General features: G+C 32.4%; 1 protein-coding gene across 5 annotated transcripts in view; it reads left to right on the plus strand.

Moving 5' to 3' along the window:
• CASK (peripheral plasma membrane protein CASK) overlaps positions 1 to 19439 on the plus strand; it is a 608377-nt gene that overhangs the window by 544429 nt on the left and 44509 nt on the right. For all 5 annotated transcript variants that reach the window (XM_085824784.1, XM_085824785.1, XM_035373524.2 and 2 more), the window contains one exon: positions 16293 to 16371. In XM_085824784.1, coding sequence (XP_085680910.1) covers positions 16293 to 16371 — 79 coding nt within the window. The remainder of the gene's footprint in view (positions 1 to 16292; positions 16372 to 19439) is intronic.

Raw genomic sequence — 19439 nt, forward strand, 5'->3', positions numbered from 1 at the left:
TGTGTAACTTGTATACAAGCCAGTTCCCTTTAGAATTTCCTCCTCGAAGGCATCCTTTCTCTTATACAGATAGTCTAGAATGCTTTTCCTAGAATGCTTTTCCATAGTCAAATAAACCAAACCACATTTCTCAAAATTTTGAATGCGCGATTTTTGGACCACCTTATACATTAATCATTTATATGATCCATTGAGTGAAATATTTACGTTAATGCTTCAAACGAACAGTGAAGTCTTAAAATTTTTTAAGTTTTATTTGCTATTACATCGCGATTAATCAAATATGTCAACGGCTTGGTAGTTATTGCATTGAACTTGTTGCAATAGAAGTTAATTTCAACTTTAATTTCTCCTAACCATGATGCCAGAATTTTTTATGCATTTCTATTAAAGTCCAAATCTTAAATCTGTGGTTATCTCATTCATTCCCGAACAATGTAAAAAAATTTTGTGCACTAGTTATTTGGTGACTATTTATTTTTAATGAATTCTGCTGCTCTTTCTAATCGAAACTCCAGTCATGCCTTTTCATGTGGATACGTAATGATATTGATGGGCTTGAATATCTGGATGTGGTGACGTTGGATAACTGCCAGTTGACACACTGCCCAGGTCGATGCTGAAGGTCGCCTGGTATTGAATTTCTTATATCCAAATCCTAATATCGTGAAGGGTTTATGGACACAGTCTGAATCTCACGAAATAATAGTCTGGGTGGCAGTTTGTGCTACGTATATTCAAAGCTGTACTAGTCTTTAAGCTTTAGAATTAGTTATTTAGAAGAGTACTGAAGTACAAATAGTATAAAATGTGATATGTCAGTTCGCCTTATTTGTACGTAAAACTAAGGTGTTTATAATTTTTGCTTTAAAAGTTGCGTAATGTTGTAAATTTTCAACGTATCTCTTTCAATTTGCTTATATTTGTTTTGTTTCCAAATAAATATGTTGGGATCTTTTTTAAATCGCTGAAACATTTTCTGTAAATCTATATTGGAGTTTCTCTCCGATATTATATTCCCTTCTTGTAACTTTCCTGCAACCTTGTAGCCAAAACTCTCTTCCTGTATTCAAAAAAACCCTTCCCGTAACCATTTGTTTTCCGCTTATAAATCCGTCCCTGTAACCATTTACTTCTACTTGTAATCCTCATTAATGCTTTATTATTATCGGTTGGGAATCAGTCATGCGACGTCTTAGTCTGCAAACGGATGTACTTCTATTGAAAGACCAAAGGTAAAGATCAGTTTTATTTAATTTCTTCTTGAATTTTTTTGATTTCGTGTGCCCTTACCTTCTCTCTTTACTACAAACGGGATATACTTATTTTTCGCTTTCTTACTGCTTTAGTTAGTTGCCGTTGTAAATAAGTGTTTTGTTTGTGCAATGGTCTGAAGATTGACTATGAAGGTTCCATTCCCGGTCAAAATAAATTTTACAATCTTTTATTTATTACTTCCTTGTACGAAGTAAAAAGGACGTATTGTAATCTCAAAAAATTTCCGTTATCATATTTAAACGAAAATATCCATTTTGACCGCTATCGAATGCAATTTAACAATGTTTTTGCATGACATCTGTTCGCAAAGACAGAATAAAGGACCCTTTCCCCCCCAAAAAAATCATAAAACTGTTTTAAAGTGAATTCTAAAGAGAATTTTTCGTAGCGTCTGTACGTACGTACATATGTATTTATTTCGCATAACTCAAAAACGAGTAGCCTCAGAACGAATATTTGAAATGACATTTTGTATATAGGACTGATATAACATGTAGATGTGCACCTCCTATTTTCGTTGCAATCGGCCACACCAAAAGTATATAAATATATGTATATAAATACGTGTGTGTAAATATATATACATGCATATTATATATATATCCACTCTGTTACTCGGCTCAGTGATCTCAGTTTCTTTATGCTTATATGTTTGTAAATTGTGCATTTTTTGCTTTAAAAATGATTGAATTATGTTGTTCTTATCTTCCGGTTAAGGTTTTTATGCCTTTAATAAACCGGCATGCAAAATTTGTAGAATTATCAACTATTTAAAAGTGGTTTAAATGCGGCTAAGCCTAATTAGTTTTACGATAGCGTCCATATTTGTTTACATTTAAAACTTAGCAAAATAGGGTAATTGTTGCCGATCTAGGGAAACTAAGCTTCGCAACAACAAAGCTTACACCTTCTTTTATTATTGCGAATTAAGTTATGCTTAATGCATTCTGGAATTTATTTGAAGAAAGAAGTGTTTAAGATTTACTTCGTAATTTTTAATATAGTTATTTTGAGTTTATATGTATTTTTGCCTTGTCGCGTAGTGAGAACTGAATTAATTGAATTAGGAATACTTGAATCGTCTCTGAAAAACTGTTTCTTTTTTGTAAGTTAAAAGGGGCAATTTGTTAGAAGGACTATTGATTTCGCTTTGGCATTTTGCATCGATTCACGATAAGCGTTGTTTCACTTTTCAAATTGTTGCCACCAAATATTATCGCCCTGTATTATATTTCAAGAAATTAAATAATGAAGAATCTGCATGAATGTATGTATGTTTATCGCATTGTGATAAAACAACGGTACCTAGAGCCATCAAAATTTGAATAATGTAATCTTCTATAGGATGTGGGCGCCCTAATTTGAAATTGAAATTTGTTTTATTATTGATTTCGTGTTTTGTAACTCTTCAACGAATTTTTGATTAACGAACTCAACGATTTCCAAGCGAGCAATGGCAACATTGTACGGAAAAAAAAAGGACTGTATCGCAAATTTTAAAGATATGCTCATTTTAAAATTATTTTGCGATATTGCTGTTTGACTTAATTTTATGGTTTCAGTGCGAATAACATGATATTTAATAAATAAAAGTAACGCACAAAATGATAAAAAACTCCCCTTTGATCGTAATTTAAAATCTGAAACCTGTCATATTTTTTATTGTATTTGTATTTAAAATTTATACAGTGAAATACGGCTTTTTTTAAAGTCTTTTTTATTTTATTTTTATTGCTGTTTAATTTCTTTTATATATCGTTTTAGATTTATTATAGTATTTTGAATAAAACATGTGGCAACGATTAGATAATTCTTCAGATGAAATAAATTTTGTGCATTCTGAGTTATAAAATCATTCTTTAATTATAAAATGATCTTCTAAGTAGTAAAATGAAGCAGTGCGACGCGTGGATTCCAGGCTGCTTACGTTTTTCTTAGGTAATGTAATTTTTTGGTTTTCTCCTCGATCGAATGGCCAGTCACCCACCAGACAGGGGCAACATTCCTTGGCATGCTGAAACCAGCGATTATGTGGATAGTGGTAGTGAATCAGTTATTTCTATTAAATCTGATGATATCACCCTTGGCGGAACAGGCAAACAAATTTCTGCAATCCCTAGGCTATAGGACAAAGAGCACTGCTCCTCCGAAAGCTAAAAATATTAAAACGCAAACTGTTGAGAAAATCGTCGCTGAACATAGAAGTGTTGTTCCCAATCGTTCGAAAGGTATTAATAAGGAATTAAGCAAACCTACCTCTCAGGCTAATTCTTCTATTGAAAAGGACTCAGATAACCAATGGATCAGTCCTACTAAAACGTGCATATCTCCGAAACCTTTTACGCCTTCAAAAATACCGCAAGGTAATAAATTCGAAATCTTAAACCATACAAATCATGCAGTGTTCGAACAAATGAACGTAAATGAAAATTTAAAAGTTGAAAAGATTCCCCTATTGTTCTTACGGACCAAAATGCAGATTGGCTTACAATCGATAAAATTTTGAAAGAAACATGTAAGAACAAGTACTAATCTACTATATAAACTCGAAATATTTTGCTCCCAACCTCTACACTAGAAGGTTACAAAACGGTTATCGAAATTTTCAAGAAATAGAACTTAACTTCCATACCTTCCCTCTCGATCCAGAAGCTATTATCAAGGTTATCCTAAAAGACCTCCCCAGTTCAGTTATTGAGGAAGTAATCTTTCAAGACCTCGAAAATAGAAAATTTACGATTCTCAGAGTAAAACAGTTTACCAAAAAACAAAAAGTTCAAATTATCAAACTACTTCATACCTCATACTAGCGTATGAGCTTACATGATCTTCAGAATAGAAAATGCATTTCTGTTTTTCATCTGTTTTGAGCTGACATGTATTTGAACGGTGATTTTTCCTGCATTTACAACACCTGATCTTATTGTAGTAATTACTCTGGGAATGTTCGTTTTCTTGACAGTATTGGACAGTACAGCACTGGATTGAGTGCTTCCTAGGGGGTGTATTTTTTATATTTAATGTTGAAACTGATCATGTTATTAAGCTTAAGGATGGCTTCGCCTGCTGTATTTCTTTTTAATTCAAGGAAATAAATAAGTAGTTTGATAATTTGAACTTTTTGTTTTTTGGTAAACTGTTTTAGAGAATCGGAAATTTTCTATTTTCGAGGTCTTGAAAGATTACTTGCTCAATAATTGAACTGGGGAGGTATTTTAGGATAACCTTGATAGTAGCTTCTGGATCGAGAGGGATTCATATTAAAATTGCGGTTTTTTGGTTTATGAAATATGACGAAACATTTTCGCAGCCGAATGCTATCGTAAAAATTATAAAGACACAAACAAGTATTTTTAAGTAACCCAACATTTAGAATTCCAAATTACATTCTGCAACAAGCGTCGAGGTCTGGCTATTTTGGTTTTCATAAAAAAAAATCTGATGTGTACACTACGTGACTTTCATGTACGGAATATTAAATTATACGCATGTTCTTGCATTTCATATAAACTTATTGGATTGAATTAAATCTACTTTGTCGATAGCCCATAAACCACAATATAGAATAAATGCACTCTTTAAAATTCTCTATATTGGTTTACCATAGCGACACTCTGGCGCTAGATTCACTTAATAGCATGACATTTCATTTAATTAACTTGGAAGTTAAGTTCTATTTCTTGAATATTTCGATAACCGTTTTGTAACCTTCTAGTGTAGAGGTTGGGAGCAAAATATTTCGAGTTTATATAGTAGATTCGTACTTGTTCTTACACGTTTCTTTCAAAATTTTATCGATTGTAAGCCAATCTGCATTTTGGTCCGTAAGAACAATAGGGGAATCTTTTCAACTTTTAAATTTTCATTTACGTTCATTTGTTCGAACACTGCATGAAACTGATGAATGTTCGAACAGTAAATGGCGGACCCCTCCGAAAACTGATGAATTCCCAGCTCTGAGCGAGTCTCGCCGAGCAAAGAAATTCGCAGAAACGAAGCAGACTTACAGCGATAAATTAAATTTTAACGGAAATCACAGACATTTTATCAGTTTTTAATCTCCTTAACAATATTATTTCAATAGCTCAGAAGATAAAAAAAGCCTAGGCTATCGCAAATAAGATACTAACTTTCCAAGCAGTTGAACTCCTCCTGAAATTTTCAGAAGATTAATTTTCAGACTTCCTACGATGCCACACAGCCGAGCGGATTTAGTCAAAATTTGTGGACATGACTCTCGTGGGTTCGGGCCTAGACCGGGTTACTCTCCGCCATTTTTGGCTTCGGCTGAAAATGGACACTTTTATGTCCTGGCCATTTCGCCAGCGTTATTCACTTTCCTTATGTTTTTCACTTCTAGGAATCCAATATAAAGTGTTAAAGACTCTCGTGTCGTAGACCACTTACAAAGCGACTACCTAAGACCTAGGTTATAAAATGAAATGAGGAACTGGTAATGTCGCGCTTCGCGCGATGAACCAGTATTCATCTTGGTTTCAAGTAGTGATAAAATGAATAAAATGTCATGCTATTAAGTGAACCTAGCACCAGAGTGTCGCTATGGTAAACAAATATAGAGAATTTTAAAGAGTGCATTTATTCTATTGTGGTTTATGGGCTATCGACGAAGTAGATTTAATTCAATCCAATAAGTTTATGTGAAATGCAAGAACATGCGTATAATTTAATATTCCGTACATGAAAGTCACGTGGTGTACACATCAGATTTTTTTTATGAAAACCAAAATAGCCAGACCTCGACGCTTGTTGCAGAATGTAATTTGGAATTCTAAATGTTGGGTTACTTAAAAATACTTGTTTGTGTCTTTATAATTTTTACGATAGCATTCGGCTGCGAAAATGTTTCGTCATATTTCATAAACTAAAAAACCGCAATTTTAATATGAATTTCGACAATATTGCCGCGTGATGAGGGTTATTGTTATTATAGCATCGTCGTAATACGAATGCATACCAATACTACACATACTAATGTTTACCAATGAGGTTTTGGGGCTTCAGAGATTAAGAATAGGAAATATGGTATCAGTGCCCTGTAGGGCTTCACCGTAAAATTTCTACACCGCCCACTAGTTCACAGTAACTTAATATAGCGAAACTGCAAAGAAGCTTTTGAGTAGAAGAGGTTAGTAAAAAATATATAGTTAGATTTATGCATTTATTTATACTATTGTTTACAGTATTAATCTTTTAATAGGCAGGAAATTCATAACAAACAACAAAGCTTTATAAATGGAATCAGGAGAGCACTATGCGAAGGGTAAGAAGAGAACTAAACTTTAAGGAGTGTTTGTACATATCTATACATCTATGCATATTTCAGTCTTCCTTAATAATTACGGGACAAAACGCTCCACTGCCCACCGTGAAAGCTTAAAAGTGGGCGGTACGGACCACACTGACTATCCCCGCTATAGCTGAGAAATTTTATAAACATATTCACTATTATTGTAATTGATAAACAATGTTTTCATGGCAAAAAATTGTCGTCTTTGTACTGGTAATGTTACATACATAATTACGAATTATTTCCTCTCCATTTATGTAAAAAGCTGTAAAGAATTTTCTTCTTTCTTATTGTGTGCTTTCGTGATGTAATTGGAAAGCACGTCTGTCTGGTAATCGGAAAGTCTGGCGTTTGAATCCCTGAGTGGGCATCCCTGATTTTTTGTATTTTCTATTTCGGAAGAAACCTAATGACTCTGCAAAATGGTATAGACTTCTTTACCTTCTATTAAAAAAGAAATTTGATGTGTACACCACATGACTTCCTTGTACGGAATATAAAAGTATACGCATTTTTTCTTGCATTTCATTTAAACTTATTGGACTGAATTAAATCTACTTCGCCGGCAGCGCATAAACCACAATAGAATAAATGCGTTCTTTAAAATTCACTCTATTTGTTTACCATAGCGACACTCTGGCGCTATGTTCACTTAACAGTATTATATTTCGTTCATATTATAACTATGTATATGTCTATGTCTTATCACTTAGTAAGAGGCAATCGACCATTAACGGCCTTTACCAATATATTATACTTGACTTTTAAATGCTTGAGGAATCGACAAAGTTGTATCCAATAATATGGAAGTACTTGTGCACATGTTGTGCTAGAACTCAGATATTACTAGCGACGGAGGCTCCTGCGCCGCCGTTCGTAGAATAAGTAAACTTTGAACAAATGAGAGCCCACCAGCGGCTGAGCGGTAAATACGCTGAACACTGGTAGTTCGGTCCGAGGTTCGAATCCCGCGAACGGCTGGCTGCGTGGGCGTTTTCGTGGTTTTCCCCATGTGTAACGTGTATACGAGCCAGTTTCCCTTAGAAAGTCCTCCACGAAGGCATCCCTCCGTTTAGGCAGATAGCCCTAGAGTGCTTTGCCATAAATTAATTCCAATTGAACAAATGAGGCGTCGGGTGGCGCCATCTATTACTAGGGATGAAAAGCATTTTAGTTGACTGGAGCTCTGGTTGCGCCATCTTTTGCAGGATGTTATTTATTATAAGGCATTTTTAAAATTTCATAAAAATTATTCTTCTGATAAGCAATAAATGGAAAGTGAAATGGTGAAAAACGCAAGTTGATGTACATTGAAACGTTTCACAAGCGTAAAAACTATTTACATACAAAGTCTACCTGCTTTGGCAGAAAGTCCAATTTAATAAGTAAATCTATCAGTAAAGAAAATGAAGTTAAATCTTGGCTAAATAAGAAGAAAAGGAAAATACAGAGTGGCCATAATTAAAGTGACAGTGCTCACAGTGTTCTGTAGCGCGATCTATTTGCGAGAATGACGCCACATTTTGTAGGAAGATTAAACAAGACAGGGGACGAAGGATTCCGCGAAAAAACAAATTAGTTCCAAAAGTCACTGCTTGGGGAATATTTGGCGCTCTGTAATAGAAAATAGAGTGTTAACAAATGCAAATTAATACGGAATAAAATTACCTTTTATTATGCACATTTTCTGATTTAGTTCAAGTGCGATATGGCAACACTTTTAAAAAAGCGTAAAATCTACATAAGCACCGATAATAAAGTCTCGTGATCTGCAATGTCACGTACGCTGAGCAGAAGAAGTTCTTTATTCAAATTTCGTTACATCCATTCGCACAGTGCCAGCTGCCTGGGTTTTAAAAGGCAATGTGTTACGTTTCGAATCAATCGGATTAAAAGTTTATGTGCAATGTCTCCTTCTTTAGTCGAGCGTGCGTTAGTGGTCAAATTCTTTTACCTCAACCAGTGCAATGCCAATCAATTGTGAACAATCACAAACCAATCAATTGTGAAATCATAATTTCCTAGTTTTTTGATGATATTCTTAGGATGGCTGTCGCATTTCATAAAAAAGTTGTGAGCTTTTAGAATTTGTTGAGAAGCTTTTAGAATTTCAGAATCCGTGGGTTTAATTTTTAAGTCATTGTGAAGAGTGCTGTTTCGTACGAACCAAGGCGCATTTGTAATAATTCGGATGGCCTTGTTTTGAATTCTTTGTATTTTTTCACGATGAGTTCTTGCAGTTGCAGCCCACGCTGGAGAAGCATACAATAAAATCAGGCGGATAGCTTGTAGATAAATAACTTTTTTGTAGCGAGACTAAATTTATAATTTCTCCCTATGAGTGCATAGATGCTGCCTATTACTTGGTTAGCTTTTTTACACATATTTTCGACATGGTTTTTGAAGGTTAGTTTTTGATCGAGATAAACGCCGAAATATTTAACACATTTTTTATTTGGAATGGAGATATTATTAATTGTGATATTGTTGAGATGTCTCCTGGAAGGGTTCTTTTGGCAATAAATTGTAGTGGATTTGCTTTCACATATTATAACTCAGAATGTACAAAATTTATATCATTTAAAGAATTATCTAATCGTTGCCACATGTTCTATTCAAATACTATAATAAAGCTAGAACGATGTATGAAAGAAATTAAGCAAACAAAACAAAAAAAAGAAACAGTTGTTCACAGGCGATTGAGTATCTCTCATTCAATTAATTCAGTTCTCACTTCGCGAAAATACATAAAAACTCAAAATATCTGTATTAAAAATTACGAAGTAAATCTTAAACACTTATTTCCCCGAAAATATTCCAGAAAGATTAAGCATGATTTAATTCGCAATAATAAATGAAGGCGTTATCCTTGTTGTTGCGAAGCTACGTTTCTTTAGATTGGCAACAAATCCACTACTCTGCTGTTTCAAATGTAAACAAGCAATGGCCACTATCAAAAAAATTATTAGGTTTAGCGGCACTTAAACAACTTTTAAAATTGTTGATAATTCTAAAAATATTGCATACAGATTTACTAATGGCATAAAAACCTTAACTGGAAGATAAAAACAACATAATTCAATCATTTTTAAAGGAAAAAAATGTATAATTTACAAACATATAAGAGTAAAGAAACTGAGATCACTGAGCCGGGTAACAGAGTGGGTATATATATAAATATATTTATATATGTTTGGTGCGGCCGGTTGCAACCAAAATACGAGGTGCACATCTACATGTTATAGCAGTCCTATACACAAAATTTCGACGTTCTGAGGCTACTCGTTTTTGAGTTATGCGAGGTACTTACATACGTACGTACGTACATACGTTCGTACAGACGCCACAAAATTTCTTTTCAGAGTTCATTTTAAAGCAGTTTTATAATTTTTTTGGAGGAAAAGAGTATTTTATTCTGTCCTTACGTACAGATATAAAGCAAAAACATGGTTAAATGGCATTCGATAGCGGTCAAAATGGATATTTTTCTTGAAATATGCTACCTGAAACTTTTCGCGATTACAATATTTCCTTTTTACTTCGTACAAGGAAGTAAAAATGGATCAGCTTCCTTTGCTTTGTCTTATTATATAAAATTGGCTATTATTCTTCTGCACCGGAAAATGGATAATAACCGTGTTCTAAGGTTTAAAGGGCTCTGTCAAGATAATTTTCCTTTTCATGTTCTGTTATCTTTAAAATCATATGACATTTGTTGAATTTAGTTTTAATGGTGAATATGTAATTAGATGTTCCTGATTTTGTCTGACTATTCTTGTTTGATTTAATCCTTTATCTTCTTCCTTCATTAATCCATAATAAAATAATCTCTTTAGTAGACGAATCTTAGAACTGGCAAAACTGCATGATTAATTTAAGTACTCGAACTTCTCCATACCTCCAATATTTCGTTTGATCAGGGAAATCTGCTTTTAGTAGTATCGCCATCGCGTATTGATTTAGGTCTTGCTTCGGTTGCGCTAATGAAATTCCTCGAATGATTTAGAATGTCTGTGGCCTCGTGACCGTATCTGGATGCCATCTAATCTCTTTCCATCTAGATTTATTCGATGTCTGATTCCAGAGCAACAACCGCCTGTTGGCGTTACAAGAATGTGATCGTTATATAAGAAGCTTTATCGTTGCCTTCGGTTTGGTTACTTCAGTATGCCTGTTCACATTATTTTAAGGGACATGCCATTTATTTTTTATATATCTGCGTTGGTTTTACGTTTTGTTTGGTTTATCTACTTTGGTTTATGTTTCCGTTGCTGACCTTAGTTATTTTTTTGTGCACCCGTCTCAGATTAACACAAAGAATTCGGTTATATTTTTACTGTGAAACTTTGTAAGTCATCCAAGATACCATAACAAAATTATGGAATTTATTACCTCAAAATAGATTTCTTAAAAAACAGATGTATTAGTATGATAGAAAAAAAATTAATTAAAAGCAAAAATCTGTATTTCTGAACGAAAGGATTTAAGATTCAGCCAAGCAATTTTATGCGAAATATTTAAAAAAAAACTGGAAAGGTTCAGATTTTATCGATCGCCCAAAAGGGCTCTGTCAAAGTTTAATATGGTTTGTCGGTAGGAGTTATCGATAGAAATGGCCCAGGCGAAATAGCGGAACATTTTATAGGATATTAGATGAATAAGCATTTTAGACTGTCATGGGAACGTTATATAGCTTCTGTGTATTTTAAAAGTGAAAAAAGTATGTAATTAATTCTATGAAAATGTTTTAATTAAATATTATTATGAAGTAAATAAATTTTTGTTTAAATCGATCAGAATAAAAAGTAAACAGGAAAAATTAAGGTATTCGTTTATTGCTTTTAAATAGTTTAGTTTGGTAATTAAAAACACGCAGATTAAAAATGAAAGAATAACTGTTACCTTTTTCTGAATGCCAAATGACTCGAATGAAAAGTGTATACGATATTTCTCCCGCCTTCTTGGCATGCCTTCGCGGTGTGGTGGTCTGCACGCTGGGCGCGTATTCCAGAGGTCCGCAGTTCGATTCCCGGCTAAGGCGTTGCTCATTTTTCAATCTTGTCTGCTTCCAAAAATACCTAATGTCTCTACAATGGCGCCCGAACTAAAGGTTCTGGATAATGATTCTCCATACTTAGGATTCGGCGTTTCTGATTTTGCGTCTGACTTGTTTACATTTATAAACTTAAAACTAATAATAAAAAATAGTAAGTCTAATAAACCTCTTTTTTTTTTTTTTTTTTTTTTTTTTTTTTTTTTGTTTTTGTTTTGTTCTGAACCTTTCTACATGAGCTTAGTTTAATTATTATCTTTATGCGCAGTTATTTGTATATTGATTACGTTGTGTATTATAGAGAGAGAAATGTGAAATTATTGATGAAGTTCTTTTAAGGGGTCGATGCAAGGAGAAGTTTAAGAATTCCTAGTCTAGATCAAAGAAATCTTCGTATTTATGGCCTTCTTTTTTTCTTTTTATGCTTCCATTTCAATACAAATCTTCTGCTGAGATCATTGTCTGTTTATTTTGGTAAATCAGACGAAAATACGGAGGAAGATATTTTTCCAGCGGGATGCGTTAATTTTTTTCCTCGTGCAGTCTCTTTGATAATCAAGTTATTCGATGCTTTAACGTTGAAATGTTTGCTTTCCTTCTTTTCACATGGATTCGCAGTGAAAGTACTTTTACAGCCAATTTGCGTTGTTTGTTTAAAAGCTTTTTTGCTAGATCTATTTTATTTTGTCAGATGAGATCACAAAAGTTTTTTCTTCCTCTGTGGATCTCAGTAACCATTCGTTTGTCTTCCCGTTTTGCAGTTTATTTGTAATTTAGTTCAGTTATAGTAAAGAAGTTTGGTTCTTAAGCATTTCATTCTTTTTTAAATTCGAGAAGGTGTGGAAGAATTAGAAAGTAGCGAATTCATTGCCCTCTTCCAAAAAATTACAAATTTAAACGTCTAACAGTATTAGTAGATAGCTTATACAAATGACTGATTGTAAAATTTATATACTGGAAAATGCAGTAGTATTTATATATATTCAGACTTATTTTGGGGTGACACCGAATCCAAATATTCATAAAGTCATGATGGTCAAATTTCTGTTAGTCTTGATTCAAAAAGTTATCATCCGAATATTCAAAAAGTTCTATAATTAAGTTTTCTTTCCACCAAACCAAATATGTATTTATTGTGATGGAAGTGGGGTAATTTTATTCTTCGTGTATCGCCTTTCATTTCAACAAATAATTATGCAGTGGAAAAAAATAAAATATTTAAATTTCTTAAACTAAAATCAAAACACTCTTTTCTCCATAAAATTAAACAATGCAATGATTTTTCATTTTCCTAAACAGAGGATCATATTTTTTTCAAATAACAGTTAACAAACAGTGAAATTAATTTTTATTTGCACAGATACTAAAATAAAATCTTATTTTTATTGCCCAAAAATTTAAGAAAAGATTTTTTAAAATTATTTTTATTTTTCATATAAAAAGAATCGCTTAACTTATTTCTCTTCAGCTAAATTAAACTAAGATAAATATTCTTGAGAGGTAAAAATGTAAAACAATAAAATTTATGATAAGGAACACTTATTAAGTAAATGAAAAGCAACATATTGGATGCAATCACTTTTCCATTAAAATTTACTGAACAATGTACATCATCTAAATTCATGTACTTCATAAAAATGTGTTTTCTATTTATGCTATTTAAATCAAAGAGGAACTTACGAATGCATAACAATACACTTAATTGAAATCCGCCTAAAAACAGCAAGTGTTTCTCTAATGGAAGTTTTGTTTTACTGTATATTCAAAATACTCTCATCTTTTTCAGGATACTAGTATGATAGGCATTGCAGAATATCATGCTGTGTTCACATTTTAATTATTGCATACGTTAATTTCGGTACGTTGTGCAAAGAAGTTCCACTATAGTTTTTGATAATTAAGTTGAGAAAATAGCAGATCAAGGTTAAGGATTTCCCTTTGAAACTCTTTCTAAAGAAAACGATAAACAGTGTTCTCAGAGGTAGGAGGTATTTTTGTAATTGAACTCTTAAATTGTTCAAGCGTAAAATGATGTAATCATCTTTGCTGCCCGTAGTTTATTACAAATATCTTAAGTAATCAATGGATCATGAATTTAGCAGTGCATTCCGCTTAAAATTAAGTTTGCATTTTATAAGTAAAATTTTTTTAAAGGTCTACTGGTGAGTTTTTCAAAGTTTTAACATAAGATTTTTCAAAGTTAAGTTCGTAAGCAAACTTTCGCAAAGTTTTGACATAATAAATTATACCTTGTAAGTAAGTGGGACAGTTGTTAGAAATCAAAACTCATCATTTCATGTGACAAACTGCAACACGAATAATTTGATCCAATTTCATGTATATCTGAGGATCACAGTGAAATATTTGAAATATAGATAAATGGTTTTAGCTAAAAGCTTACCAGAAATTTGGGGTGTTCAAAGTGCTTCTGCTCTTTTGCAGGCGATTATTACAAATTTTAAATATCTTAAGCCATCCATTTCGTTTTTCGATGAAAAATTTGCTTTTATAGCCTCATAAAGTTCATCTTCAGAATGAAAACGACGGATGCGTAAAATTTGTTTCTGATTTAAAGATAGCCAAAAGTCAAACATAACGAGATTAGGAGAGTAGAGTGGATGTTCTGTTATTTTGTTGTAATTTTGTTCAAGAAATTTCCCTGTCAATCTTGATGAATGAGAAAATGCATTATCATGACGAAGCATGATAGCCCCTAATATTCAATTCTTGAAGAATTTCTTGAAGAGGTATTTTGGGTACCAATTAGCTGCAAATGTTTTTTTCCCTCTAATTTTAAAGTTTTGTCCAATTTTGTGCTTTTGAAGAAAGTGGCGTAAATTACATTTTTATTGCTCGTTGTCTTTTTACGGTAATTATCTAGTGGTCATGTTCAAACATCCACTGATTTACTGAAACGTCAGAAAATTGTATAAGCGTTTCATCACTAGTTATGATTTCAGAAATGATGGCATATCCACTACCATTAAGTAATTTTAGGTTTAATTATTAGGGTTTACTGGTTCTCTAGAAATTAGGTTTTCTTTTCCGATTTTAACACGTTCCGCTTTTTGATGCTCTGCTGAATTATTGGAGACCCAATGAAAAACATTTTTTATATCCTGTTCTTCATTAATAATTTTGTGTTTACCTGTACGTCCAATGTTAGGTACCTTCTATATCATTTGGTAGATGCTGTGATTATCATTCATTAAATTATTCGTATGGCCGATACATTTTTTCGGACTACAGCTGACAAGGGACTTTCTCGGATCGCTGCTATATATTCTTCATCCAGGAAAGACCTCCATAAAATTCTATAAACCATCTTATGTTAACTGTAGACGTTGAAAGCATTCTTCTTGAATTAGCCTTACTTTAAGAGCATAAAAAATCATAGCGCTGTAAAGCTCTATTAGTTGCATTAGTTGCGTTTTCCTTTCTTTCTAAATTATTTTATAATAGACAAATTATCAGTTGCAAACTTCAAAAATACTTCAAATTTGCATATCTATCAAATAATGCACAAAGTTCAACAGTCGTACAAATTAAAGTGGTGTTTGTTTCCCTTAGCTTACCACCAAACAGTGTCAGTTTCTTAGCTTATTAAAAAAAAACTAACAAAACTGTTACTTTTACTTTCAAATGCTCTTCGGTTGTCTCTTTTATTTTATTTTGTATGAGCAGCAGAGATTTATATATAAAACGAAAAATGATATGCGTCAAAATTTTTCATATCAGGCGAGATAGGAGACTACTGTACCACTGAGGAATTTAGATAAACACATAAAACTTCATATATTTTTTCATTTGAATTCGTCGATCATCAACTGTTGTATCTGGTGTAACTGATTTCTCTTCGAACCTTCAATGACATATTTTTGTTGTTTACTGTGAATAAATGTCTGAAAATATATACTAAGAAAGGGTCTTTTCTTAACCTTTATATGTCAGACAAAAAAGTCAGTTTGTTTTGACATCATGATATTTATTTACGTGAAAACAAAGTGGGATAATGATGTGCAGGCATGTTCATGACATTGCTCATTCATCTGTTATCGAGCGTTAATAACAACATTTTGATATGGTTCCGTGAAGTAGAACTGAACTACCTTTTATTGTATTATAATTGTTATTTAACTATTATTCAGTTGTTTACGTTTTATGTCAAAAATTACAAAAAAGAAACGGGGACGAGTTTCTGTATTCAGAATGTAGTGAAGAACGCCGTGGACGAATGAAAGTCTAGAAAACAGAAAAGCTTTTCTGGATGCTCGATCATCTAGCAATGAAACATATTTAATTTTCATTCTTTATTCGGTTGTATCGTTGCGTTTCTTTAGACGCACTTTTAATCCTTTAAAATGGAAAACTGTGCGCAAATGACTTTTTTTTTTTTAATTCTTAAAGCTACAATACAAAATCGTTTGAATTTGCTAATAAAGTTTGATACTACAATATACTTATAAGTAGTATATTTGTGTTATTTTTATTTCTTATCTAGAGTTTGCATTAGTTTAAGTATAGTTACATTAGCTTAAGTATGCACAATTCCCTTAATCTTATCCTAATGTTTAAAAATATCCATGTTTAAGAATTATGTCTTTAATTAAGTAAGTTTCTATTTTATTCATTAATTTCTTTACTTTCCTACAGGGCATCACTTTGAAAGTGGATGAAGAAGGCCGTTGTATTGTAGCAAGGATAATGCATGGTGGAATGATCCATAGGCAAGGTATGATTCGCTATTAATTTAGCTAAACTTTGGATTCAAGCAATGATTAACAGGTTTTCTGTATAATGCTTCATATATCTAAATAAGTAAAGTTAAGTTTCATACGAAGCGAAGAATGGAAATCTTTACTTACGAAATAGAGTTGTTTATCATTTTGGAAGTATTTTCATTATTTTTAAGTATCGCAAAATCCCATACACTGCATTATTTTAAGTGCTTAAAACTCTTTTTCCTGAAATTTCACGGCAATAAATCTCTTCGAAATTGAAATTAACGACGTAGTTCCGACTTTCTTAAGTTACAGTGCAATTAAAATTCAAACGCCTTTTTCGGTTTCCATTTTAAAGATATTTTACCGGAAGACATCATTTTTGTAATTAATAATCTTTTTAGTTTTTGATGACCTTTTTGGCAAAATATGCCAATTCATGCGACAATTAGCAATCTAAAACAAAGAATATCTGCATGTCTTTTTAAAAAAAGATTGACCCGCATTTCCATTACACATACGAGAAATCACGAAAGCATGTGTAGTTGTAACACATTCATCGGTCATGAATATATGCGTGTTGGTATGCTGGCATTATGAGGCTTTACATTCTGAATGGCCATTTAAAGAGTCTCTTGTTTTTTTATTTCATGCATTAAAGTAATTTTTTTTACTCTTGTCATTTATCATCATATTATTTTTAATAGTCATTAATAAATTTATGCAGAAAAATGAATGTAAATTTCCCCCTTCTATTTATTCTCTTATTATATATTGTTTACGTTGTAAGGTATATTTTAATTTTATAATAGTTACTTTAATTTTGAAACCTTTCCTATCAGTTCTTGTTTCCACTTACAACTCCCTACCAAGATGAGATTTTAGAATCGCATTGAATGCAAATGAGTTAGAAGAAGTATTTAAGGAAGTTTCAACTAACTTCGATAGAGAGTGCTAGGAGTCCTTAAAGGCGCGTGTTTGCCATTTGGATAAGTCGCTCTTGAAGCTGTTACGCTTGGCAGTATTTTACGTGCCTACTGATATTCGCCGGCTGGTTTAATTTAGGGCCAACTACGTTAGGTAATTGTGTCTAGCTTCGGCTAAGTCTTGTTTAGTTGATTATAGTTTAATAATAGTTTATTAATTATAGTTTATTAATTTATTAAATTAACTACGTTAGATAATTGTGTCTAGCTGCGGCTAAGTCTCGTTTAGTTAATTATAGTTAGTTTCTTATTTTCTTATTCGGAGTTAAACCCGAGTAGAGGGTTTCCTGTAAGCCCGAGAAGGGGGCCAATTGTTAGTCTTATTTAAGTGAATAAAAGGTTATTTTAACCCTGAGTCTACGCTTGAACTGTTTACGATAAGTCGCTACACGGCTCATAATGTTCTCGACGTTCATCATAGCCAAATGGCGAGGGATACTACAACGTTATAACGTAAATTGTTTTCATGCTCTCTCTTTTGTGGCAATCGAATAACACCTCTAGCCAATGCACACACAATATGAACTGTTTATTTGCATCGATTTGTAGAATCTAGTTTTTATCAGCAGTAATTTATCTCTAAATGTAGCTGTTGTAAAATATATTGTTTTATTTATTCTCGCACTTGTACCACCATCTTTACTTTATATTTAATTCGTAATTTGCTACTTTTTGTCACATAAAACGTATATTGTTTTGACAGTAGTAACATAATTGCTGTATGAGGTATCTCTTTCTGCAAAAGACGATTTGCAGAATGTCCTAAATTATGGCGTCATTTTTCGAATAATTAATTTCGTAGGCTTATTAAATTAGCTCGCATCACACGATAAAATTTGTCTTAAAAAATATCTACGAAGATATCCCTCCCTTTATGCAGATATCCGTAGTATACTTTGCCGTAATCTAATAAATCCAAAAGCAAATAGGATATATATATATATATACATATATCGTCTTGCATGACTTGTTATTGACAAAAAAGTGTATTTATTCTTACATGAGTGTTGTTAAAATGTTAGTAAATTATTTATTGTTAGATTATAATGGTATTTGATATCTTTTTAGAAAAAAACTATTCCATTATATACAAAAAAAGGCTTAATGCAACAGAATTATACATGTTAAGCTACTTTATTAAGATAATATAGAACGGCAAAAATTTCAATTCCAAGTGTATGAAAACTGAATTTCGTTTGATAAAAACTTTAAAATTTAGCATTGAATGAGAGCTTTCAACTTTTTGTAGCTTCAGTTTTCATTGATGTATTCGAAACCTTTTATTTTCAATTATATCGAACATTCTGAAAGAAAGCAGTTTTCATCCGTATGATTTGTATTGAAACCCTAGGAAATTTAGAACCGCTAGTATGCATAGTTATTCAGACTTATATATATTTATACTTCGTTTATAAAGTCCTAGTTGTCTTATATAAAGTATTAGTTGTGTGAACCTTGTGTAATAACAAAGCGTCTCCGTATGCTAAGAACATTTAAATTAGCGGGGTTACATTCTGTAATGTTTAAAAGAATAACGCTCCGAGTAATGTGCAGTTTTCATTTTATTATTACAAATAAAGTCAGACTCATCGCCAAATACCCGTTAAATGTCATCTCATATTTCACACAGCCCACTTCATCGTTGTTGTTACTCTGGTCCTTTTTTATCATACATAGCTGCTAATAATCTTAATGGCCTGTAGATATGGAGCAGTTTCTCCTGTATGCTGTAGATGTTGTGCTATAATTGAGAAGAATTGGTGCTATTGATAGCTAATGTGATATTTCTTCGGATCGCAACTAAGACTTTGGAGAGGAGCGGTTCGAGAAAGCTGACTGAATGGACATTTCAGTGTTAATGTGTAAAATAGAGACGTATCAGTACAAGAGCAAAGTTCGTCGAAAGCATTCCTCTTTCTTTAATTTAATCACATATCTTCCATCTTAATTCAGTTGATCTAACGGTATCGATATTATGTGTTCAGTTATAAAAATATGGTTACCTGTTTTTTTATGTAATCAAAACTGTAAGAAAACTTGCATCTAGTAAATGATTGCTGAATTATTTTTATATATTTGCATAGATTTAAGAT

This window comes from Stegodyphus dumicola, chromosome 10 (assembly GCF_044657685.1).
Source record: "Stegodyphus dumicola isolate Sdum_Otavi_A_Nest chromosome 10, ASM4465768v1".
Classification (NCBI taxonomy): domain Eukaryota; kingdom Metazoa; phylum Arthropoda; class Arachnida; order Araneae; family Eresidae; genus Stegodyphus; species Stegodyphus dumicola.